This window comes from Phalaenopsis equestris, unplaced genomic scaffold (genome assembly GCF_001263595.1).
Source record: "Phalaenopsis equestris unplaced genomic scaffold, ASM126359v1 Scaffold000098, whole genome shotgun sequence".
Lineage (NCBI taxonomy): Eukaryota > Viridiplantae > Streptophyta > Magnoliopsida > Asparagales > Orchidaceae > Phalaenopsis > Phalaenopsis equestris.
In genome coordinates this window covers 971,355-999,133 of record NW_018164540.1, presented here as the reverse complement: position 1 = coordinate 999,133, position 27,779 = coordinate 971,355, and the positions used below count along the sequence as shown (strand labels likewise).

General features: G+C 35.0%; 1 protein-coding gene across 4 annotated transcripts in view; it reads right to left on the bottom strand.

Annotated features, from left to right (window-relative positions):
• LOC110020521 (prolycopene isomerase 2, chloroplastic) overlaps positions 1–24,875 on the bottom strand; it is a 91,295-nt gene extending 66,420 nt beyond the window's left edge. For all 4 annotated transcript variants that reach the window (XM_020718658.1, XM_020718657.1, XM_020718659.1 and 1 more), the window contains exons 1-10: positions 24,322–24,875; positions 13,638–13,844; positions 13,457–13,556; positions 13,208–13,290; positions 13,041–13,097; positions 12,763–12,915; positions 12,569–12,647; positions 7,802–7,950; positions 7,581–7,715; positions 7,316–7,429 (exon numbers count right to left, since the gene is read on the bottom strand). In XM_020718658.1, coding sequence (XP_020574317.1) covers positions 7,316–7,429; positions 7,581–7,715; positions 7,802–7,950; positions 12,569–12,647; positions 12,763–12,915; positions 13,041–13,097; positions 13,208–13,290; positions 13,457–13,556; positions 13,638–13,844; positions 24,322–24,714 — 1,470 coding nt within the window. In that variant the 5' untranslated portion in view covers positions 24,715–24,875. The remainder of the gene's footprint in view (positions 1–7,315; positions 7,430–7,580; positions 7,716–7,801; positions 7,951–12,568; positions 12,648–12,762; positions 12,916–13,040; positions 13,098–13,207; positions 13,291–13,456; positions 13,557–13,637; positions 13,845–24,321) is intronic.
• Positions 24,876–27,779: the final 2,904 nt, after the last annotated feature.

Sequence of the window (27,779 nt, the reverse complement as noted above, 5' to 3'; positions counted from 1 at the left end):
TTTCATTAGTTTTATGGACTAACTTCTTTACCCGCATTCGCTCAAAATGTGGGAACCCTTGCTTATTTAACACTACACCCGTGTCGCAGCCCTTGCACACTTTTCACTGAATTCAGGCCATGCAACGCGTTGCTTCTAGGGGACGCCCTAGCTCTTACACAATGATCAAAGGGATTCATGTCATGATTTTTTCGACAATTTTTACGCTGGCTTTCGACTACCTAACGCAACCCTCCTCTTTTCTCATCCGGGCTTGGGACCGGCAACGGCAGTGTTAAAATGTTAAAATTTTGTCAAAATATTAAAATTACCAAAAATATTTAAACTTTCTTTACTGCGAAAACGTCATTAGTTTAAATAATTGTCTTTTTAAAAATATAAAGTTTTTCAAAAAGTGCATATTGCATATCTTCCCTGTGGCTTCGATATTCATGTCTGGATCAAAAAGTATTATATTACTTGATAACGATACGTATATTTGCGTAGTATTCCAATATATATAAATTAAAAGTTAAACTTATTTTTCTTCAACATCAAGTTTTTTGGTTTGTTGCGACATAAGGAAATATAAGTGAAAAATATAATCAGAATTATTGTTATATTGTTGCATATAAGCAGTTTCGAGATCACGTACACTCTCTTTCGAGCGACAAAATCATAGGCGACGGAAATCGTCATTCGAAACCCTAGCAGAGCTCTCGACTGCCATTGATATATATATATACACATATATACATATATATATATATATATATATGTATATATGTATATATATATATATATATATATATGTTTTGGCTCGAAATACTTTTTATTTTCCTCTTCGTCGGCATGGTGTCGTTCCCCTCTGCTAGTGTTTCGCCTCATGGAGAACCCTAGCTTTCTGCTACACATCTCTCTCGCGTTTCTATTCCATGTTTCGTTTTCGTCAACGGGTGCTCGCGTCGTCGAACCTTCCGGACGACGAGGCAGGCCGAGTTTCCGCATTTCTTTCCAGACGACGTCCTCGTCTGTCCAGGACGCCTCCTTCGCAATCCTCGCGTCGTCTCGGTCTGGCGACAGAGCTGCTGCTCTGCTCGCTTGGTCGCGTTTGTTGTCGCACTGCTCTGCCCGCGTTTTCGCATTTCTTTTCAGACGACGTCTCTTCGCTTCCTGTCCAACAGAATCTTGTCGGCAGAGATGGTTCTATGCTACTGCACTTGTCGGCGACCTCTTGATTCCTACTCATGCTCCTCTTTCAGAATCAGAGACTAGTTTTCGTATAGATAATCCTGCAATGTTCCTCAATCTTTTCACGATGTTCTTGAAGGTGGTGGCGAGCACACCTTTATAAAAAAATTGGGGAAAAAAATATGAAGTATGATCTTATTCTCAAAAACGTTGAATCAATACTCTCGCGTACTCTTGGTGTTTTGCTCTGGTGGGGAAATTTTTTTATGATAACTTAAAATTGGAGATCATTCGGAAAGAGTTAAGGCTATGAAGCTATTTGGCAATTGGAATATCGGTTTACTCGATGGTCGGCCAATACTGATTCAGTCGTCTCATGATGTTGATTATACTTGCATCTTTTCTCAGAAAGTTATCAAGATCGATAATCGTTATATGAAAATTCTGAAGTGGATTGTTGGATTCGACCCAAAGGCAGAGTCCCCTATCATTCCAGTTTAGATAAAATTTTCGGGGTGTTCAATTTGAAAATTCTCTACTCCTTAGCAATTGTTTACGGTAAGTCTCTCAGGGTTGATAATCTTACGCTTGTTATCACCAGACCCTCTGTGGCTTGTGTGTTAGTTAAGAGGAATATCACTTAACCAGCTCCGGATGAAGTGTGGATTGGAACCACTCACAACGGGTATTGGCAAAAGGTTGAAATCGAACCACGCCCTCCTTATTGCTCTCATTATAGTATGTTTGGTCACAGCTCTACTATTTTTTATTATTTGCATCCTCATTTAAAGCCGAATATCACTAAAGAACAGCCAACTATTATCCTTGTTGAGAAGATACAGCCCGATCCTCTTCCCAACAGCGCGATTCCTGAAAAAGAACAGCATACTACATCTACAGATCCAGTTGTGCTTATACCACTCACTGCTATTGAAGAAAACTCTCTTACATGTCAAGACACACGAGAGTGCACATTTGATCCAATAGCAGATCAGCCGGTACAACATGTTTTTGCTTCTAATGTTCAACAATCTGCACATCTACAGCACACGTTAGACCAAGATCAGGTGAGCAAATCTTCGGAAGATGAATGACAGGTCTATTCCAGGAGGAAGAAGAAGAATGAAAGCGACTCCAGCTAGGAAACATATTGGATGATACATTGATTACTACTGACAATGGCAATCATCTTACCAACTTATTAGCTTGCTGCTTCCCTAGAACCAGAGGCAGAGGCAAAACCAAATTGGGTTGCTCTCTAGCCACCTTATACTTTGTATTTCAAAATTTTTAGGCTTTTTCTTTATGTCCCTACTGTACTTTTCTGTATTTTCTAGTTTTGGAACCACTTGTGGTTTTGGTGTGAACAAAGTGTCATGTTTGGGCCCTTCAACACATTGTAGTTGTATCTTTCTTTTTAGTTAATACATTAGCCTTTTAAATATATATATATATATATACATATATATATATATATATATATATTATAAACGCTCAAGGGCTAATTTTATTGAAATTGAAAAGATACATAAAGGTTGTATGAGATGACCCAAAAAGGTGTTCTACCCATACGATACATCAGACACTAGCATCTTAAATGGATGAAACATAGATAAAACACAAAAAATAAAACTTGCAGAAAATAAGTTGCTAGGCACGAGCCAGCTTGGTCTTACCTCTGCCTCTGGTTCTAGGAGTGGAGACAGCTAACAAAATTGCTGAGTATTGTTCCATTACCCGAAGTTATTAGAATATCATCCATTAAATTTTCAAGTTGGGGTGTGCCTCCGTTTTTCTTTCTCTTTCTAGATGTGTATATCTGTCATTCCTCATCCGATAACTTGCTCATCTGATCGGTGTGGTCAACAGATTGTTGGGTATGTAGGAGAGAATGAGCCCCCAGCTCCTAAATAGCAGTAACAACATTCTGATTCTGAAGACGTGGTAAGCATATCTCTTCAACACCTGATGCATCCTGGGGATGTGGAGCTTCAATACTATCTTGATTATCGGTCTCAAGTAAATCATCTGTCAATATATCAGTCGGAAGAACAGAGACAGTATTGTCTCCGGTAGTGGGAGGGAGAGGTAACATCGTGTCAATCGGTGTTTCAATAGCCTTATATTATATATATATATATGTGTGTGTGTGTGTGTGTGTGTGTGTGTTTATTTTAGAGACGAGCCCCGATGACGCGGTGATGTCACCAGGGTTAATGAAGGGGTTTGTTAGAGATGGAGATAAGAAGCAAGCCAAAGAAGCTAGTTGATAAGAGTCAATTGAGTTGTTGGTGAGGCAAAGATAGATGATAGTGTAATAACTTAAAGAAATAATAATACTAATAATAATAGCAATTAATTAAATAGATACGAAGGCTAAGCACTCATTCGGTTACGACTTAAGAGTCATATTACTCCTCATTTGAACCAACTTAAAGAACAAGTGAGAGAAAATGGGAGAGATCGAGAGGAAAACTGTTGTGCCCTAGTCGAGGAAGAAAAAAGTCGCGGGAAGAAGCATGCGGCCATTGTACAGTGTCGAGTCGTGCAAAAGCAGAGGAAGGAGAGGGAGGCGGCGGCAACAAAGGCTTACATGGACCAAGTCGAAGTCGAAAAGGAGAAAGCAAGAAGACAAGCCCGCGCGCATGCAGAGGAAAGAGAGGCTATGTCGAGTTGAGAACGAAGGGAGGAGAGAGCGCAGCGCGTACATGAGGTTAGGGCAATCGAAGTTATAAAAAGGTATATTTGAGATTTTTATAAGTTAATTAATATATTATTATATAAATAAATTTATGTATATATATTGCAAAATTAATATTGGCAAATTATTTAGGACTAACAATTAGTTATTTCAGATTCGAATGAAAGGTTGGAGCATGCCAGTGAGAGAGGAGATTGATCAGTGAACACATTTAAATTAAGCAAATTAACCAAATGTTATAGCATAAATATATGTGTGTGTGTCTGTTACGGGTTCCCCGACTCTTCGGTTGACATCTGCTAAGTCAAATCTAAGTCCACTGGGGTCGGGGGTTCAATCTCGTTGGTATGCGGATCAGTCAAGTGGTTAAGCACATGAGGTTTGTTGAGGGCTCGTATCATACCCTCTGGTCAATCTAAAAAAAATTATATATATAATGTTAAAATAAAGTTTAATTGAACCAGAAAGTACTTGAGGTTGGGTAGTTATAGTTTTGAATTTGAGGGGAGAAGAAGTTGTGCAAGAAGCAAACCAGACATTTAAGATAAGAAAAAATATGTTGATTTTTAAGTGTCAATTTAATGATAAGCCGATAGATATATTTAAGTTTTCTTTAGATGAGATTATTATAATAATTTGAACATTTATATAATATAGTTGATTGTACAAATATATTTGCGGAGAAGTATTTCAGAAATCTTTTGTAAGCAAACGGGAGTGATTTTTTTTATGCATTAAATTAAGGTTAATTAAAATGAATAATTGTTTTATTAAAGAGTTTAAATCAATATTTTATTCATATCTTGCATTTTGATAGTTTGAAACGGTATCACAAATGGGAGAAAAATAATGGACATATGAAAAAACATTTTAAATGATTGTAAACCATATGAAATGTAAAGATTTAAGTCATACAAGATTACCCCCAAATGGTACTGGTAAGGGATGCAATGTACCCGTGCACATTAAAGAAAATGGTAAATGTATACCTTCGAGTACAATTTGAGGATATATTTGGGTACAATTTTGAGGACGACCTCAAGCGCATTTTTTATGATATATTTGGGTATAAAGACAATCTTGTGATAACTATTAAGAGATTAAAATGATAAATACTTAAAAGTTAAACGGGAAGGAAAAAAATTAAAGTGAAATTTTAAAATTTTATAAGGAAATAGAGTTTTTTGGACATTCATACATAGCATAAACATCGTAATTTAATGCATATTAGATTATAATTACTCACTAAGTTATATCTACAGTTGCAATTAATGTTTTCTTTAAAGAGAAGTAAAACTTTAAGTTGATATATCTAATAGGAAAATTTTGGTTTGATTTTGGTTTGCAAGAGTAGAACTGCGGCTGATAGGTACTAGTTATAATATATTTGTAGTTTCTATTTAATGTTTAATTCATTTGATGTTCAGTACTGGTTTGAGATGTAGTTTTTAGATTATGTTAATTTAATTTTATTGGACTTTGTGGATTAGTGATTCTTTTATGTGTTAGAAGTTTCTGAAATAATTTGTAGAAAGTAAAATGAAATGTTAATACCATCCGATCCGATCGCAGTTTCCATCTTCGTCAATTCTAAGAACCGAGCCGGATCGTGACAGATAGGAAGGTAGTTAGTAAATAGGCTTTGCTATTTAATAGGAAAACTTGAAAGGGGCTTAAAAAATCAATTAAATAGCAAAATGATATATTCAAATCTCATATTTGTTTCTTCTTTGTTTTACCCCGAGTGTTTTCTTTTCTTCAAATCCATATGCCTAATGAACTTTCTCTTCTTCACACACCACAAGTTTCATTGAGGACTTCTGAAGTGTGCTTCCTTCATTACTTAAACCAAAATTGTGTCAGAGAGAGATGAGGGTTGAGGCCAAACTGAGTTGTTTGTTAAACTAGAGAATTGTTGGGAAACAAAAAGCATATGTAGAGTTCGGGCTGTTGAAGATTGGGCCGCATGCATTGACCGAGTGAGGTCTATGCATTATCATGCTACGTATTATTTTAATCTCACTTGGTTGAATTAATCATGGGATCTCTTCTTAGTAATTCTGATGTTCATTAGAGCAGTTCATTTTGCAAAAAGAACATCATTCGAATAATTTCAAGCAAAATTGACACATCTCTGATTCATCTTATGTAACACTGCATCCATTGCTTACCATTGATATCAAATTTGATCGTATCAATTTATGAAGCCTGTATTGATGCTAAAAACAATGTGAACCTACTGATGAAAATAAAGGAATTGTCACTACCTCATGAAAGCAATGTGAATTTGTGAACACCCTCCCTAAGATAGTAATTACTGGACTTCCGGAGCAGAGCATGCTTTCTAGCAGGACCTAAAGTTGTCCAAGAAAAGCTGCCAAGACCCTACCAGGGATATGGATGGAGATGGAAGAATAAAAGGGAAGAGAGAGAAGATTGAGTATCAGTGATTATCCTTGATTGAATCGGTCTATAGAAGACTACAACGAACCCTTTAGATAAAGAAGGGCAAATTAAATTGAGTGATAGATGATTTAGAGAGAGAAAAATATTTGGAGGAGAATTTACAAGAGAATCTGAGAAACTAGAATAATAGTTTTGGACACGTACAAGATCACAAGATACATTTCATGTGCCCACGCGCACCTGTGGCCTACAATTTTTATATGAGCGGAATGTTGAGATTATATAATTGGCTTAAATAATATTATTACAAAATAATAAATAGCCTTGATTTAATATACCTAGTTGTGTGACAAGCAAGTCTGAGTTCAAGTCAACAGTTGGTTGGCAACTTTCAGCGAGCTCCAAATGGAAGGTGGGTTCCTCGAACAAGAACAACTAGTTAGTCGTCAACCAGTTCTCAAGGTAAGTGATTGAGTTCCTTAGGCAAGCAAGCTTGGCATATAAGTGACTACGTAAGCACTTAGATAATGTTAGTAGATTGATTATGAGTATAACCTAAGGTTGACTCATAAGCGACTTCAAAAGATTCAGATCTGCAAGAATCAAGGATTTTGATTACTAAAATATTAGCAAATTCTACATTGTTATGCTTCAAGCCAGTTGACATTCAGCGACTTGTTGAGCTAGATTCAAGCTCTCATATAAATCTAATTTAACTAACCAAAATGAATATGAGTGTATGTTAGTTTTTTATTCTCTAATTTCATGAGAAATAGACTATAATGAAATTAAAAAAAAAACAACAATACTATTCAGTCCGGGTGATTTGACACAATCCAGTGAATTGGCTCTTAGTAAAGCTCAAAACAGAGGTAGGATGATAATAGACCAAACTGAATTTCAACAAATTCAAATAATCCATCAAATGATAAGCATTTTAAAAATGGCATGTGCGCTTCATTCAAGCTTCAATTATTTGGAAAAGCGATGAACGCTATCAATAATTTGAAGATCCTTATTAAGAAGCATCTCATGTACCTCTTTTAACACCACAGCATTCTTGAGACCAGGAAATAGTTTCTTTTCAAGCCTGCTGATGATTTCATCAGCCACAAGTTCCTTCTTTGCTTCATATTCCTTACGAGATAAACCCTGTTACAAGGAAAAAACCAGTAGAGCTTGAATTAAAATAAAAAATAGACAGAAGCAACATTTTGAAACATCGTCACATTCTGTACTTCTAAAGGTAAACTAAAGAATCAATGAATTTGAACTGGCCACAGATGCAAGCATCTGTACTTGCCTGCCAATCTTCTATGTTTGATGTTGTGAATATATGAAAAATGTGATGTCCTTCAGGAGCCAAAGACGGATCAAGAACTGTCGGAATACTCAAAAAGATGCTTCCATAAGGCTTCTCTAACCTATCCCAGGTGTCCTGCATGTAACCATAACAGCAACCTGTCTCCCTATTTCCTAATATTGCGACTCCATAGAATAAACAATACAAGAGCTTCAATATACCTCTAGAATGAAATGGTGACAGTCTGTAACAGGAGGCAAAATGAATGATTTGACTCCCATGTGAATGGAGAGAAATGATGGTGCCTTCAAATAGATTTTTTGGAAGTTTTTCTCCTCTTGCGGAATGTCATCAACTTTCAACAATTTACCTGTAATGCAAGCAGGATGCATGATGAACAGCATACAGTCTATGCATGTATTATTACGCAAATGCCTGTAATTTCAAGCATTATGGAAGCCTCCAGTAAGGAAAAACATATAAAATTAGGATCATTTACATACATACCACACAATTCTTATGTAATTACATATCTAACACCTAAACACTTCCATAGTTACATGCATGCCACTCAAATCATTAATATCACAACAAAAATACCACAATCACTATCTTTTTAAAAGAGAAATACACATTTTCATGCATAAGTTTATGACACCAAGCTGTTACAAATGTAAATACCAAACTTTGGGCGTTAGATATGAAAATACATAAGAAGTGTTTGTTTGTTTGTTATGTAAGTAAATTTCCGTTAAAACTATTTGAATATGTCTGCCTTCATATGGTAATGCTTTCCTAACTCATCATGTCAAAATGAAACATGATGTCTTCAAAGCAGAGAAACTCAAGAGAAAGACTTGTGTCAGCCTCCTTGTCGAATATTTGGATGAGATTGCAAATGGCAACATGCCACTTGGAACATCTCATTAATGTTTTACATCTTAGGCACCATTGGACACGGTGCAATCTTAAGTTGACACAAATTAGATATAATCCATGGCATTACCAAATCAATTTTGTTTTAGCCATCACTCGCTCTTCCTCCCTATGTTTCTCCCTTAAAATCATCTTCACTATGTTCGAAAAATTCATGCTCTAGACCATGATCCTTAATAATTATTATTTAATCAATAACAAATCTATAGATATACATAATATAATATCTATATTTAACACTCTTAATTATTAAATCGGAATATTCTATATAGCAATATGCTTTTAGGTGTGAAATGAGTACTATATATGATACCGAAGTTAACTCAAATCATGATAGAAAAAGCAGATATTATTACTGAAAAACAAATAGACAGTTACAATCACACACTTGAAAGGGAAATTACAACAAACATGACACAAGCTCACACTGGGGCTAGGTGGTTGGGGAGCGAAGTTAGGTAACTGAAATAGGGTTTTAGGTGGTTCGGACAGCCAAAGGAGGGGCTGGCATTGCATTGGCAGCGAAGCAAACAGCTGGGAACGCAAGGGCAGCTAGTGGGGTGGCAAGCAGAGCAGCGACGCGCGGTAGGAAAGGCTCGAGCAGCCAGAGGACAGCTAGAAAGCAGCATGTTTACAGTTTTCCGGATGAGGAAAGTGAAGGGACAAATAAGGGGTGGCTGTCCATAAGAGGTAGCAAGCAAGAAGCGTTGGAACGGGAAGTGCAGTGAAAAACAGCAAAAGATGTTGTCCTGGGCACAGATGCAGCTTGGAAGGACGGCTTGGAATGGCGAGAAGCGAGGGGGAAGGATACATCACCACCTCGGGAGCGAGATATAGCTGGAGCACCACTCAACCCTTAGAGAAAGCCCTTGAAGAGAAAAAACGGATGCTTGCAGCTGTGCTGACAGAAATCTAAGCCAAAAATTAACCTAAACCACAAGAATTAACATATAAATAGTCTAAGGGTAAAGAGGAGTGGATCTTTGTTCCTAATAGGAGCGAAATCCACGTAAAGGAATGGTCGATAGGCCCTCCTAGACCGGTCCAAGCTACCCTCCCTCGCATGAGTTTGTGGCACTGTAGCAAATGTCACCAAAACGTATCTACAGGTTGCTCCCACATCAGTCTCCCGGGATTGGGGAAGCTTTGACCATATTTGTCGAAGCTTTTGTCTCTATAAAGTAATCAAATCAGCCCTGTTGACAGTAGTGAAAATGTTGGAAGGTCCAGAAAGTCAATCATGTAATCATGTCATTCAAAAACACATTCTGATAGAATAAGTATCCATCCACTTTTAGCATAAATTGAGTTGGAGATACAAAACGACAGATTCTCACGAGTCCAATCCCAAGCAAGTAAATTTATAATCACTCTTCTAATCCTCATAATCGGTTGGATGTATTTGATAAATAGGTATGTGATGAGGAATCAACTCTAAGATGAAATTTGTGGCAGACTGCACCACTTTCACTAGCAACCACTCAAGATATGCATCATATTTTTCTTTGATAAGACCTAGAACCAATTAGAGAATTTTATTCTCCATTAAGCTCCTAAGATAACTTTTAAAGTTGTGGTTCATCCCTCCTGTCTGGACATCTGATATTGGGTGCATGGTTGAACTGAATCTAATATCTAAATAACTCCATGTAATGTTCCTGACATGACACAAAAGGGCCCCATTTTTGACATGTTGGATCTCCCTCAATAGGGACAATTCTAGAAGGAGCTTATCTATCTGAAAAATCTGGATTTCTCTTATCTAAGGTTGTCAGGTGTTAGCTGTCAGTTCCTCTAACTTAGGACCATTTTGGACAACCACTATGAATTACCTTGGAGCCTCTCTTGTGCCCTCAACTGAAGCTATGTGATTTTCTTCCTCATTTATTGGAATCTAGTCCTCCTTTGTGTTTTTACTCTCTTCTGTGTCGATTGTGTTATTATCCATTTCTTCAACTATTCCCTACTCGGTGAAACATATCACCCATTGGTTGTACAATCTGCCTCAATATGTCCAAATGTATGACACTTTAAACACTTTCTACAGGGATGAATTTGGGAATGTGGATCGGTGCCCTCTGGCCTCCACTGTGAACTAGTGTCTCTTCAGGCGAAGTTAGCTTGGAAGTTCCCCTATATGTACTCTGGCAATAAGGTCCTGGTGTTGAACCTTATTTGTAAAATGTGGTGGTCGTCTGATGATGTGGTCTCTCTATTTTTGAAGTTGAGGTTTAAAACTTAGTTTGTATTGAGTTGGTAGATACTAAGTAGTGATCTTATCTTTTCCTTCACGTTGGCGTATGTGCTTCAAATTTTTCTACCAAAATAACGCATTATTCTTTAACTTGTTGACAGCTAGTTTCAACATTTCGTACGGTGGGATGTATTGGCACTCAAAGAAACATTCCAATGTCCAAAGCCACACAACGAACTCGTCCGGATCCATGTGGCCATCAAAATACAATAAATCCACCTTTACTTCAAAATTTTAACTTCTTAGATATTTCAGGTCACATCTTCGAGGTAGAAGTTCTTCATCTCTGGAATCCACATGATGGAAATGGATCACTCCATCCCTTCGATCTAACAAGTCACCATTGCGACTATGGGTAACCCATCTGGATTGCCTCCTCTCGAAAGTGGAAAGCATTCTTTGTAGTTGGTTGGTTTCCCACATATCCTCCCTAACAGTCTCTTAGAAACTCTTTGTAAATTTCGCAAAAACGTCATCATGTTTTTTCACCTCGAGCAGGCTTCTAATAATTATCTCCTTGGTGGCATGGCTAGGTTTTTTGTGTGGGTAGGTGGAAGTAGGTGTTGTAAGGGTGATGTAGGGCGGCAAAGGAAAATTTTTGGTGGAGATAGGTTTGGGCATGCAGGATACTAGAAACCTTAGAATAGGACTAGGGATGGACTAGCTCTGATATCAAATGATACCGGAGTTAACTCAAACCATGATAAGAAAAGCAAAAATTATTACTGAAAAGCAAATAGATGGTTAACATCATACGCGATTCAAGAAAAAAAAATTACAACAAACACGACACGAACTCACATTAGGGCTTGACCTAAGGGTGGTGGAGGTAGGTGGCTGAAATGGGGTTGTAGGTGGTTGGGACAGACAAAAGAGGGGTTGGAATCACCTTGACAGTGAAGCGAAGGGTCGGAACAGCAAGGGCAGCAAGCGGTGGCGAGCAGAGCGGTGAGGTGCTATAGGAAAAGCCAGAACAGCCAGAGGACAGCACGAAAGCAGCAGGTTTATTGTTTTCTGGATGACGGCAGTGATGGGGCGTAGTGGGGGGATTGCAGGCTAGCAAGGGCAGCTGTCCGGGATAAGGCAGTGAGCAAGAAGGGCTGGAATGAGAAGACTGCAGCGAAAAATAGCAAAAGCTACTGTCTTGGGGCGGCTGTAGCAAAGCAGGATGACATTGAGAGGCGAAATGCGATGAGGGAAGGATAAATCGCCACCTCAAAAATGAGAAACAGCCAGAGCACCACTCGACCCTTGGATACAACCCTCGAAGGAAAAAACAGATACCGGCAGCTGTCCTGACAAAAATTTGAGCCAAAAAGCAACCTAAACACAAGAAATAACATATAAGCAGTCATAGGGTAAGAGGAGTGGACCCCGCTTCGAATATGAGGAAAAACCACTTAAAGCAATGGCTGACTGGCCCTCCTGGACCGGTCCAATCTGCAGAAATTCACAACACTGTAGCAATGGTCACAAAAAAATTGTCTATAGGTTGCTCCCGCATCTTAAAGTACATCATGTTGCCTTGTTGTGCCATACCACACAAGTATGTATATGCCTCAAAAAATAAACTTACATGTTTTTAGAGAATCCATATTTTATGATTGCTTCAAAATAGCAATCATTGTGCTTGTAAGAAGCAGGTGGCATGAGTACAACAATAACTTTCTAAAGTGACTCAGTTCACAAACAAAAGATTAAGAAGTCGATCAAATATTTCTTTTTTTTGAGTGTAATATGTTGTAGCAATCATGATTCTTTAATAAAAGGATGGTCAATAGTTTTAGAAAGGCAGTACCAAATGTATCCCATCTAGTTGCATTTGATATCACAGTTTGGCCGAAGAACTCCCTTCCATCTGATAGCCTCACTCCCACCTGTGCAACAAAGATATTTTTAGAATCAAATAGGCCATCCCTTCCCAAGTAACAGTTCTGGATTGCTGGTGATTATGGCCATTCAAGCTTACAGCCAATATAATTTGGCACTCACAGCTTTTCCATCTTTGAGCACAATGTTCGTCACATTTGCCTTATAAAGTAGTCTACTGCCCCTATTAACTAGTCCATTTGCCAAAGCCTTTGCTATACCACCAACACCACCAGCAGGGTAATTGATACCTCCAAAATGTCTATCACAAAGAACCATGCTTAACAGAATAAAAAATATATATAAATAAAAAAAAAATTAAAAATACGAAGGGAAAATGAATGGATGTATGTGCTATGCTTCTCTTTGATTAGCAAAACAACTTGGGAAAGCATTAATACCATGCTTGCATTTATCATAGGTGTATGCAGAGCACTGACTGTGCTCACAATGAAACACTGCAAAGGCAACAAACACCCATCTTTGTAAGAAAGGCCAAAGACACGTACTAACTACAAATCACTGTAGAAGATGGATTTAAGTGTTTACAAGTTCTGAATATTCAGACCTCAGCGTCAACGAAGGACAGCAATTGAGGATCTTTTATAAATTTTCGAGCAATATCACCAGCATTTTGAGGCAAATAGAAAGCTAAAAAATAAAAGCAGCATATCAAAGAAAGGTGGAGACTAGATCATTTCTATGCTAATGATAGCCTTGTTAAGATAACTTATGAAAGAAAAAAATAGGTAATGGACGAATAAGGTGCTAAGTAGAATGCACAACTCCAGGAAAAAGATGGTTTTTTATGGATTACCAAGTGTCAGACACTCAAAAGGCTTCTTGAAAAACTGTCCAAGAAGATATATGGGCTCCTCCAATGACTTGAGTTCCAATGAATTCAACGAATTATAGATCTGTTAAAAAAAAAAGGCTTTTAACTAAGTAGTCTGACCAAAAACAGAACACTCTATAGAATGAAAATAAAGCTAGTATACCTTCCAGCACTCATTATAAAATCTATGTATCCCTTTCTTCTCATGCGGAAAATAGTTAACAAGTTCTGAAATGAATGTATCATATTCCCTATGTACGCAAACCGAGAGGTTATCTGGAAGGTGAAAGTGAACAGTAGTAGGATCGGGTATGACCTGCAACTTGCTATCAACAGCTTCCAATGCTCGTGTAATTAAGTTCAGATTACCCTGTTCATAATAATGTTGAAGCAATTCTCATCATTAATTCATAAAAGAGATCAGTCAATCTATATAACTGCAAAAATGATACAAAATCAGTAAGAAAAAGTTATGCCCAATGACCTAATCGCAGCAGGAGTGTCAGTAAATAAAGCCAGATTACCATTGTGCAGAAATATGTCAAGCAAAAAATGATCTTTTTCAGCCCAATATCATAGATACCAATCCAAATACCACAGAAAGAGAGATTAGCAAACCTATCAACTTTGACCACCAACTTTCTCAACTCCCCGGTCACCTTCAACCGTCTTAAAACTCCAATGTAAAAACATGATTGGCCAATATTAGCAATAGAATGATACTTCAAGTGTGTTTCAGAATATTGCATTCATTGCCCTATAGCGAGTTTTAAATAAGACAAAAATCTCTATCACCAACATATCAAAGCAAGTGTCGGCATCCATATGCACACAAATCAAGCCCGAGTTAGCTTGGCTGTCGTCAAAGTCATTCGAATGATGTCTGTTCACAAAACGAACTGCATTTCGAACAATGCAAACAAATTGAGCCTGAAATGCCTTGATTGTCGTCAAGGCCACTCAAATATCCTCGTATGCAAAAACAAAATAGAGAAATGAAATCTAAGATGAGCATAGAATTGAACATGGAACTTGGAATGAAGCACCTATTCAAAGTATTATTTTGGAATGGAGATATACGAATTAAACACCAACAAAAACTGCATGAAATTTATAAGGCATTCGATAGCTCCTCAACAATCACATGTACAGCCTACAATAAATATGAAACCCGTACTCAGACAAGAATAAAACACGAATAAGACTTGTGCTCGAACTCCAACTGTACCCATAGGGACTCAAATACTTGTCCTCAAGCAGAAAGTAAATCTTGTTGAATATTTAATTCAATGAATTAGGACTAAGCACAAGGAGCAAAAGCATTGCTGGAATTCACAGCAATATCTAAAACGTCTAATAGGCCACCAAATCCGCAACAGGCAAAAGGACGGACATAAGGTGTTGTTAAGGCATTGCATGAAAATTAAAAGTTGAATTTTGTGCGACATTTAATAATGACATACTCGCACAAAACAGTTAAATCAGAATTATTTTAAGCTTGCACATGCTTTGTAAGGTAGTAGACAGCCAACCTAAAATTTGTCAAAAAAATCAAGTCATAACATGCTTCGTAAGGCACTCTTCAACTTGAGTACTATATTTCAAACGACATGTAAGATGTCTTAAAAGGTGTGTTTCATAAATTGTATTTAAGTCTTCAGAGTTGAAATACCCATGTATATGCTCCAATCAATGCACTGAATGTTTTAATATTTTATCTAAGATTGATGAACGAGTTAAAAATAAAATAAATTCAATCTGAAATAAATTGTATTTAAGTCTTCAGAAGCATGAAAGTATACTTAAATTATATAAAATCTCTTCTTGAAAATAAACAAAACTAAATACATATTACACGCTTTTAAATGGACAGTTTTATTTATAGGCTAAGATCGTATGTACCAAATTCCTCAGTTCTATCCTTTTCATAATAAAGATTAGAATTGAAAAAACTGAGATCCTATATTAGCAAGTCTAGTCCTACTCATAATCAGAACTAGAATTGACAAAACTAAGGCCAATTTGGTCAATCTAATCCTCCTCTTTAGAAGGATTGAAGTTGATAAGACTTATGCCTTGACAAATTTAAATGATAAATCATAAATTCAGATAGTGTAAACAATCAAATACCCAGGTAATGTCAGTGTTGAATGTGAATCTTAATCAGAGAGATAAATTAATAAAATCAAGCTCTCAAATTATAAATTCAATAATTCAAATTCTCCAATGATGACCGTATTAAAGATAAATATCAGTTGTAGGGGCCTATCAACAAAAACAATATTTTAAATTACAAAATATTTAAATTTTTAAATGAAATGTATCATCCTAAAAGCCTAGAGTATACTTTATTTATCATCAATAATCATTTGTCGAGGGTTATAAAATCAATGTTAACATAAGCTCAAATAGAACTAATATCATATTGAGTACAATTATATGCACACACAAAATAAGTTGCATTAATAAGCACGTGATTTGAGTCTTTTGTCAGTTTAGTATAGCTCAATTGCTCCACAGATATAATGTTTACAACAAGAGCACTCTGACTATATGATTTGGTCCAACAACGCTACTCTATTACAGTCACGGCTATAACTTGCTTGTTCCCCAATAGGGTTTTGCCCCTTTGAATTATGAATCATAAAGTATACGCGGTAAGGCAAGAAGCCTTATGTAAGTTAAGGTTCACTTAAACTTTTCCTCTTAGACAAGCATCCACCCCAAGTCTACAAAGTCCTCTTGGATGAAACAATTCATGGCTACTGACAAAGATCATCCTATCAAGATGAGTCGACTATCTCCTCTAAATAGACTAGGGACCATAACAACCCAAAATAACAAAATCATGGGATTTTAACCGGATTCACCATCATTCCTCTCAACATTTGTCCTTAAGCTCATGGTGAAAAATTCCTTAATTTAAAAATTAAATTAATGCTACCAATCAGTGCTTTAATGACTTACTTTAATCAAAAGCGTTCTTATGTATCAGGCGGGATGATTAATCATAGATACTTGTGCCTGTGGGAGATTTTGAAACTAAAATCTTAAAGACTTCATAAGAAAGAGAGTTAAATTTATGAGTTGTGTATTATTTACAATTTCATCTGACTTATGAAATTTTTCTTGGGGCCTCACATAAAATTCTCTTATCTCATTTCAAGAAAGGATAGGGAGCAAATTTTCGAAGCCCATAATAAGCTGAAATGACTCAAACAAAACCGGAGTGACGTATGGTTTAACTTGTAACACTAACTTAAATTTTTAAAATTTATCAAACCCCACACCCAAGGACATTAGTTTAGCACATATATAATCTTGCTGAGCTGAAATAAATTGGAATCCCCCTAAAGAACATACCCTAGTAACAGTTCCATCTAAACAGCTTCATGAAAGAAGAAATCTATTGAAATATGTGTTTGATTATTAGGTCATGGTAACAACAGCATTTTTAAAAATGAGAGCATCCGAGAATTATACTTTTTAAGAGAGAGTTTGTCACCAGTTTGAAACAAATGCACAAAGCAAAAGGAGAAAAACTTTGGGTGTAATAGAAAACGTAGCTGTCATATCTTCATTTTCTAAGTAAAATAGCTGCTAGATATTTTGACTAAAGTCGACGTTTACTTTAAATTTCCAAACTACATAACAAATTGGAGCCCACTAAAATATATGATACAATTGGAAGGGGAGTGCTAGAGAAGAGTATCATTTTAAAAAGCCTTCTATTTTTTGTCAGTGGACTATGTATATAACATTGGATCCATGGACCTTATAATCATTCTTCCATATAAATGAGATTGTTCTATAGTGAGGCACTTCGGTATATGCCTTTTAGATGTGATATAATTTTAATCAGTGAGACATCTATGACACTAGTAAAAAATTATAATAGTGGTAGAAATGTTTAAAAGATGGAAACCTAAAATAACTAGAATAATTGAATATATGATATTTAATTTTAGTGGGATCTTGCAATTCACATCTAATATTATTGGAAGATGAGGTGATATCTAGGTGTAATAAACTTAAGTACTTTCTATCTATTATTAAAAAAAATGAAGAAATAGAGAAGATAGAGGAGATATATCTCCTAGAGTTAAAGATAGATGATAAAAATAAATAAGCGCCTTAAAATTTTTATACGATAGGAGGATGTCATGGAGACTAAAAGGTGTCTTCCTTCCAAATTATAATTAAGTTGGCAATGTTGAAAAGATAAGAATATCGGCTATTAAAAATTTATAGATATCTAAGTTATGTATGGCAGAAATAAGAAAGTTAAGATGTATAGGACAAAATAGCAATAGATAGATTAAAGAAAGATTACAAATAAAACAAATGTTAGAGCGATTTCATGTGAGTTAATAAAATTAGATCCAAATGACTATAAAAGAAAAAGGGCAAACGCAGACTTAAATGAATAGATGTTGTTAAAATTTAGTTGGAATAAATATATTTAAAGCCCCTCAAAAATGATTAAAAGGAACAAATAGAACATGAGAAATCATAAAACCAACCTCGAATAGATAAAACTAATGATGAGAATGATAGGTTCTCCAATAAATAAAAGAAATCTCTCCCCCTCAATACTCCTATTTAATTAAATCATAATTAGTCATGTTTAATTAATCAAGGAAACCTTATGAACTTTCAATTGCTCTGATTAGGCATGTCCTATCCTTTATGATGACAAAAGCATATTGTACAACACTAACTCGCTTAGATCAAGATAGCCAAATCACATTGGAACTCGCTGAGTTCAACTTATCCAAGTCATATGATCAAATATCAGAAACCAAAACCAGCAACCATAAACCTTAAAAGTACTTCAAGTCGCTAAAAAATAAGTTGAAAATGCCGAAGGAAGATGGATCAAACTATCACAATCATTCTTTCAGATAAATTGAATAACTCTAATATCCTTAATAAAGCAATATTCACTCATCCTTTCCCACAGATCTACAGCACTCAATAGAAAAAACATCCATTCATCCTCTTACAGTACTTTGGGTCCTCAAACAGTAGCCCCCAACTTTGAAGAACTCAGCAACTAGGGGGCTCAGAATGGAGATACTCTATACTAAAGGCTTAACCCACTTAAAGAACTGAGGATCCAAGCTTCACTCCATTTGAAGGTTAAGAGGTGAAGCGTCAAGTACTATGACACGCATACACGAGAAAAAATTCCATGCAAGAGATCTTGTCTCCCAGAAGATCGAAGCTGCAATGGGATAATTAAACCTCAGCAAGATCAAGTCAACATGAGAATGCCCTTAAAGAGCAATCTGGCTCTTGCTCCTACCAACTTCAAAAGCAATGTTAGAAAAACATCCTAAACATAGACAAAAGATGCCCAAAATGATTGTATCCATAACAAGAGGTAATAAATTCAAATGGAAAATGAGAGAGAAAAAGTTTACTCAAAAATTTTATGACTCCTGCAGAACAAACTAGGTTAACAAGGTTACTAAAGGAACCCATCAAGTAAAACTCGTCAAATCACATGAAACAAAAGTCAAAGAATTGTCAAATATGAGAAATTCAAAAGGCCACCAAAATATGCAATCATAGAAAAAGAATGAAATATAATAACTTTATGCTTGAAATTACAAGTGAAAATTCATTTGCTATGGATGCTAATTACAGCTCTTTCCTTTTTATAAGGTGATATAAAGATAGATTTAAAAATATAACTAACATATGTTGACCCTGAACACAGCAATAACAATCCACTGAGTTGCAACAATACCAGCTTCAAAATTAGCCCATAATAATTCCAATTCAAATATTTAACGAAGAAAATCGCAAAACATAGCCCAAAATTTTATTTCCCTCAAACCAAATAAGATAGAGAATGAAATGAAAGAAATCATATAAAAAAGAGGCGACATATGAACTAAGAATATAAAAAATATAAAATGAAGTTGGAGCAAGAACTGAGGAACAAGAAATAAACATGGCTTAGTGATGATTGATGAAGGCAATGAGATAGAAGGGAAAAGGAAAGAGAAGGAATAAAGGATAAGAAAATATAAAGAAGACTGGAGGAGAAAATAAATTGACGATAAGGAAAAAAGAAGCATTGGTATGAAGCCCTTCAAAAAGTTTAGACTGCTAATCGTTCAAAATGCATAAATCTTAGGTGTATTTTTGTGTAAATTTTATGTTATTTTATGCTTTTATGATGCTTATTTTATACTTTATTACCGAAAATTGACAGAATAATAAGCTTGATAAGATATCACAAAAGCACTGTAACAATTTTACACTAGCATTTACTGCAACAGCGCCGCAGTATCATGTAACTATATTGAAAATGTTTCCAACTAGTTTAATCCCAAGAGCTTGGCTCTGCAATGTTAGAATGGAACGCCATTATCTAGAGCGTCAAAGTGCTAATAACCAAACCCTTGCTTAATATTTAGTGTAAGTTAATGATATCAAAAGAGTCATACTTTAAATAAGGAAGATTTATAACCAGGATTTGAAAGAATAGATATATTGCTTTTCAATCATAATAATCGTTTAAGGAAATGAAAAAACTAATTTTGAAATCCACTAATTGCAAAGATATATAACATTAAGGATTTTTTAAAAGTAGAGTTTCTAGCTATTGAAAACGGCTAAAAATTATTTATGTTCCTGATTAACAACAAGATTTTAAATGAAAATCATTCCCTAGAACTTGATAATATAGGTTGTAAATTCAAATAAAAAAATCATATTTTAAAATTTTTGCCATTTTAAAAAACATAAAAATCATCTTTCGATGATTCTATTTTTCAGAACTCACAACTTATCCACATGGAAACGATCTCTTATTCAAATACACCATATTATTTAGTTGACACGTGCACTTACATTTGCAAGTACAAAAGTCAAGTCAACCACCGGAGACTTCAACCTTCATAATCCAACAACACAAGTTAACATTCCAACCAAGCATAATAACAAGTGCAGCTAAAAATGATGTATAAAATTAAAATTGATTCAAGAAAACCCTAACATTAGAAAAAGAAAAGACAAGTGGACATCTAAGTATCATGGAGGTAGAAATGAGGGCTCGTCAACATGAGGGAAGCCCGTAAAAAATTCTCATTAAGATAAGTTAAGCGGGGAAGCAGAAAATATGAATATACCCACTTGGGCGTACCTATTCATGGGAGCAAACAAACCTAAAATTAGTGGGAAAATGGTTAAAGCATTGAGTGTTAGTGGTAAAACGAGAAATTGTCATTGATTAGTCGGAGCCGGATGACAGATAAAATTATCAAAAAAAAACCATAAGACTAACAAAATGGATTATAAAGGCTTAAACAATGGAGGAGTATGATGCTTATAACATATAAGAATTGTACAGTATAGAGAATTATCATATACACAGAGTATAAGCACTCCAAAAACTCTCAAGAATTTCAGTTTTTAGTAAAATTCAATTTCATAATTAATGTGAAAATTGCACATGATTAAATGATGGACAACTGGCACTCAAGGTTGAATCCTCTTTGGGGTGAGCTAATGGCCCTCATGATATATTGTTTTCACTAACAAACAAGCCTGTGGCTCTTAAATGTGGTGTAGTCTATCAGTCACATCGTATAAAATTTGGTAAAGATTAGATTAAAAAAGGAAAGAAGAAAAAAACTAATAATATTATTTTTTGTCTTTTCAAGTCCTAACTCATCTAATAAAGAATGAGTGAACTAGTACAAACTAGTCAAGGTGAGCAGATGGCTCTCGAGAAATCACCCGCTAATGGGTAAGCCTATATGATAGACACCTCCCTAAGGAGAGCCACTAGCCCTCAAGGAAGTCGGATATCTTGTTTGGTTAAGTCATATTCCCTCTAGTATAAAAAAGGAGCACAATAAAAGAGAGCTTAACTAGTCACCAACACCTGGCATGACTGAAATTGACTTTTGACATACAAGAGTGGGTATAATTCTTCCTTCAAGACATTGAGCCGGTCCTAAGAGTGAAATGCTCATTGATGTGAGCCCAAAGCCCACAAAGAAAAGCTTTATTAATAAGCAACCTATGTGATGCATTTTTTCCATAAAGTGAGTTGACGAATGTCAACGAAAATGCAACTCATGCTTGTGATAACTTGCCAAGTAGCCTAAAGCAAAGTGTTATCATAAAAGATCAAACAACTCACTAAGGCTCATCTCAACCCCTTTGTATTATATGCTTCACAATAATCACACATGGTCAAATGATCATACATAGTCAACATAATAGTAATTGAGCATCGCATAGTTCAAATAATAGCATGAGAGAAAAAAATCAGCCTTTGAACTTAGACTCCTTTAATTCAGCTAGATCTACATTTAGTAGGTGACGTTTACTCTCAAGAGGCAATTCTTAAATTCGAAACAGCAATGATAACAAAGGGCATCAACCACAACTTGTTCTAGAAAATATCAAAAGGTAGAGAATGACAAAAAGCCAGCAAACAAATAATGGTTAGCTATTCATCACTGAATAACAAATGTCATCAATAGTAAATAAAAAATAAAAATCTAATGAAAATTTCATTGCAATTCTGTTACACAATTTTTCCAAATATTTATTTATTAATTGTCTCATTATAGAATAGCTTTTAAAAAAAGGAATTTAAAAAGCAGCAACATGCCTACTCATCCTCATCTTTAATCAATCTCATGTTAGACAAGTTGGTGAAGAAATGACTCAAGGTCGACATTTTTCGAGATAATGATATTAACTTCAAAAAGACATCCAAATAATAAATGACACCACCTTTGAACCTTCATTCAACCAAAATTCAAAGATCTTTTGAGCACTCAAATTCACTCGAAACCTCAAAGGAGGTCACCTTCATCAAGGAGTTCTCCTTCAAGGCTTCATGAAGAGTTTCGCCGACTTGAAAAAGTAATTTTCGCAAGTTTTTCGAGTTTTTCGTTAACCTTTGCTACCACTTTAGACTCAAAAAAGTAAAGCCTTGGGATTGACTCCTCGAGTAAGATGAAATTCTTATTATCAACATCCAACAAATCATAAAGGTAATGGGCCTAGAGGTCCATGCTTCCTTGGTGATCCTAGGCTCAATAGATTACTTCCTAGCAAGCTTTAGCTAATTTGACAATGTCGAGATGAAGAATAGACTGTCCTAGATTTCAACCTTTAACGTTGACATCAAATTGGAAGTTGCCATCATGTTTATCTCAACCTTCAACAAAGGTGCCTTCACTCTTCTCTACCTCAGTAAGAAGATGCAACTTCCTTATCATACAAGAAAACAATGATTCCCTTTTAAAAATGATTATCCCCCTTTAAAATTTTGAAAGCCCTCACCACATCAAATGATAACTACCAACAAGCATTATGTTGTTGCATTATAGCATAATGCAAGGTATCATACAAAATTATCTAACTTCTTCCATATTTTTTCAAATGACTAACAGAGTTAAGGTCATAGGCAGCAACATTCACTATCTTGTCAAAAAAATAGGCTCAAAAATAATGTTCAAGACAATCGTATCATGATATTTGGTGAAGTAGTTCGCAGTCTATAGCACTCAAAGTGGCAAGAAGATGACAGTCTTCTAGCGGGCACACCAAAAGCCTTCCCACCTCCACAACAACCTTAGCTACAATAGGTGGCATGCTAATTTGCCTCTCCTACGCAACCTGAACAACGGACGTCAAACTTTAGATGGCCATTGACAAGTCCAATGATTTATTAAACAGGAGTACGAGAACTCCCCTTGATAGCTTCAAGTTCATTATCAAGACATTGTACTAGAGATTCCTCCCCTGCAATAAATAAGACAAACTCATCATCCTCAGTTGACATCATAAAAAAAAACTCTAAGTTGGCTTTCACTAAGAACAGCACAAATAGGCCAACGATGACAAAACTTACAAGGCAACATTAAGGTCAAATACATGTTTTGACAATAAAGTGTTAAACAAACCAAAGTAAACACATCATTTGAGACTTTTGTGATGAGGATATTCCACATGGTGTTTCGATTCATCCCTAAAATCCATAAATATTAACCTCAACCTCCCAACATAATCGAACTTCATTAATCATGACTTCGGCAAGGCATCATAAAAATTAAAATAAATAAGAACTGACCTCCCTAAAGACTTGATGGGAATGTTTCTTCTATGACTGTAAGTTCTTTGCTAAACCCTCTATTTCATCTCCTTGGTGGCAAGTGAGGTGGCTAAATCCTTTTGCCTTTGACAACAAAAACATACTGAAACATGTTCAAATTCCACTTAATCCCATTGCTCATTCAGCACCATGGCAAAATAGATGATGTTCTCCATCGAGTTTGGCATCAATTGGTATGGGATCGAGCCATAAAAAACTAGGATATTGGCAACCTCTCTAGAAGAAGGGATAAGTGAAAACCAAGCCACAACAACTCCTGAAAGAAACAATTACACGACAAGACAAAATTAAAGCAAGGGAAATTCACATATATACCACGCTATTAATATGTATGCGCATATCTAACATTTGAAGTTTGATATTTACATTTATTACATTTTGGTGTCATAAAACTATGTATTAAAAGGTATAATTTCACTTTTAAAAAGTTAGTAATAGTGGCATTTTTTTATGTAATATTAAAGATTTAAGTGTGATACATGTAAGCATAAAGTTCAGGTGTTAGGTATGTAATTAGCAAGAATTGCGTGGCATGTATTCAGGTGATTTCCATGAATCAAATTAAATTCAACATATATGATAAACACAACTAAAACATTGCTAGCCCAAAAAAAACAAGCAAATTATCAGCTTCTGCACAAGAAAAAGCAGCAGCATCATACTGATCAAGACATGGATGAGTTTGACCAATGACCTTATCGCCGAACCCAAACATGACGGATGAGCCGACATCAAAAGTGAAGCCGTCCCTTTCGTAGAAACCAGAGCTTCCACCAGGAATAACGTATTTCTCGAGCACCAAAACCCTGGCCCCCTTAACGGCGAGCTGCGTGGCTGCCACCAACCCCCCGATTCCCGATCCGATCACGATCGCGTCATACTCTTCCGCCTCCTCACCCTTCCCACCTCCGCTTTCAACTGCCCTATCCGCGCTCAGAACCGCCTTTGGCAAACTCCAGAACCCTAAACTCTTGCTCGTCAAGCACGGAGAACGAATTCGTGATCTCATGCTCCTCCGGCTGAAGGAATGCCAAGCAGAGAATTCGGGGTAAGAAGAGAATGACGAATTGAGGCTTAAGGTAAGCATTGCTCAACCGTCAGACAATTGGAGGAAGATGAAGATGAGGAGATGAAAAGTTTGAAGCCGATACTTATTTGATTTTTCGTTAAATGGTATCTCAGTGCAAATTGAGAGTCTAGAGTTGAGAAGGGCCAAAGCGGAGACAAGGGTATCTGTCAGCCACAGCGAACGAGATGCCGCGGTGAAGTACACATAGGACATAGCAAGTGTATTTACTACCTAATTTCTTTGTATTTACATATCGAACACCTAAATTTTATTTTAACTACTTACATATTTTCACCTAAAGTTTCATATTTACACATAAAACAATCAAATCCATAATATTATTAAACATACATTAATAGCACCTTTAAAGTTAAATACACATTTTATGTATAAGTTTAAAGCACAAACATGTTATATGTAAATATGAAAGTTTAGATGTTAATTATATAAATACATAAGAATTGTATTTTACATATGCAAAATTTCCTTTTATCTTTAATTGTCATGCCACCCAAATTTTTCATATCATATCATATCAAAAATAATGTTATTTGAATATAAGAAAATAAAAATAAAAAACACATTTTCATATATAGATAAGGTGGAATAGATGTAAAAATGTATAATTACAAAAGAATTTAGTGGTATGTATGTAAATCTTTCTTTCTTAAGAATATTTTTGTCCACACCACGCAATTCTTATGTATTTACATATCTAATCCTTAAACTTTTAAGTTTTGAGTGTATATGATCTTATTTATGCATAAATATGCTTTTTTCATTTTTTTTTAATTAAAACATAAAATTTTAAACATTGAAAATATACATACATAAAAATGTAATGCCATGTATAAATCTTTTTTAATGAGTTACAAAATATATAATTAAATTTTATAACCTAAAAAAAAAAAACTTCAACCCTCATGTACGCTCGCTTTAGCTCGATGCTTGCGTCTACCTAAATGATATTATTTTCTTTTTATTCAAAAATAAACAGTGAGGTACGAGCATTATGGTCGCCTAAAATTCGGTTTTATTGAATTAGTGTGCTATATATAAGTCACCAAAAAACCAATATACTCCAAACGAAGATCAATATGTTTTTTATAAGATAATTTTAAAATTTAAATTTAGGATTGTTGTCTGTCGAAAAATTCACAGCAGTTGAGTGATTATTTAACGTCTTAGCATTGTACGAAGATTCAACACATAAACAGATAACAAAAATGTAGCAGGAGAAGACACTTGAATTTTTCAAATCTTTAGTCATACTATGGTAAATAAAAATATTTGAGTGATTTTGTAAGCATAATAAGTGATAAATTGTTAAATTTATGGTTCAAATAAGTTATTTAAAAGTAAATATTTTTTCTCCAACAATTATTAGCCTATGAATCCTTTCATAATTAGTATATTTTAACTATATAGATATGTATGTATATATACAGAATTTAGGTAGTCATCATGCATGACATTTCCAACTTTTAGAGCATTTAATTGAGTCTCATTAGGTACCATCTTCTACATTCTAAACTAAATGGAGCAATTAGCTTACAAGTAATAGTAATAAATCCCAAAGTCATGCCAGTGTAAACTAAAGTAGCTTTATAACATTTACTTCTTTGCCATTAATTACCATTAATTACCAGACAAATCTGCAATAAAAAAAAATCAAGTACTACCGCAACAGACAAATTTACCAAAAAAACAAAAGGGTAATTTACATGCATGCCTCTCAATTCCTATGAATTTACAAATATAACACTTAAACTTCATATTTTACACACTCGCCACCCTACCTAAGCATCAAAAGGTGCATTTCACTCTTTAAAAGTTAAAATAGCAAATTTTTTTTATATGATAAACAAAATTTGGGGGTTAGAAATGTAAATTCATAAGAATTAATTGTAATGTATGCAAATGCCCCCCAATAAAAAAGCATACATTGATCAAACAAAGGTCCCCCATCCAATGGTAATAGCATTTAAAGCTTTTATTTGCCTTATTCATATTGCAAGATGCTAACTTGCCTTAAGGTTAGACAACCATTCCCTCATATTAGAATTTATTTGAATTATAGGTAAATGATAATTGGACACATAGCTAGATTGCATGTGAAATGCCTCAATTTCAAGCCTCCTTTAAAATAAGGAAAGTAGGGAGCCAACTCTACCAAAATTTGTTAAGCACTTTATCTTCATATTTCTTCTAATTGAAGTATAGATGATTGAAGGCTTTATGGCTCTTAACGCTTTTTTTCCCCCTAAGAGTATATATGCCTGAAGGAAGAAATATAGCCAAGTACTCCTACATTGATCTTCGTATTGTCTGTCATGCAATTTAGGAGATTACTTTTGGGTGGGCTTGATGCGGCGATATGTTATGGATCAAACAAATTAGATGATGTCAAACTTCAATTAAGAGATGTTGACTTGTATAACTTTGTGTGGACTTGGTAAGAGCTTGGCTTTGGTAGATAATTGTAACAAAAAATATATTGTTAAGCAATCATTACACATGTTGACCTTTTAAGTATAACTAATATAAAAAGTTGAAGAAAAATAATCAAGAGAGATAATAAGAAAATGATTTTTTAATTGTTATTATAAGAAATAACAGTAGGAGTCGTCTCTACATATGAATAAGTTTAGTTAAACGAGAAAAGATGATTGAAGAGAATTTGAGAGCAATTCATTGGCGTCTTGGAAAAAGTACACCAAATAAAAGCTTGTTTTATATAACAATTGCAAATGGTTGAATTAATGACAACACTTGAATCCTACTTTGTTCTGAATCTCACCCTAAGGAAAAGAGTCTAAAAAAAAAGTAAGAGAAAAAAGAGTGAATAAACAATAAAATGTGTCAACGGTGTTGACATTTCATGTTTGTTTTAGCTAATTTTGGTATCATTTTTCACAAAATGATATCTCTATTTATAGGAGAGGGAGTATAATATTATGATATTACATTTTTTCCCATACTTTAATAGGAATTGTACATAATATTTTTTGTATTTTACATATATAAGTCTATTGTTCTACTGCTCCTGGCTTTTGATATAATGTTAAGAATATGTGTTATAT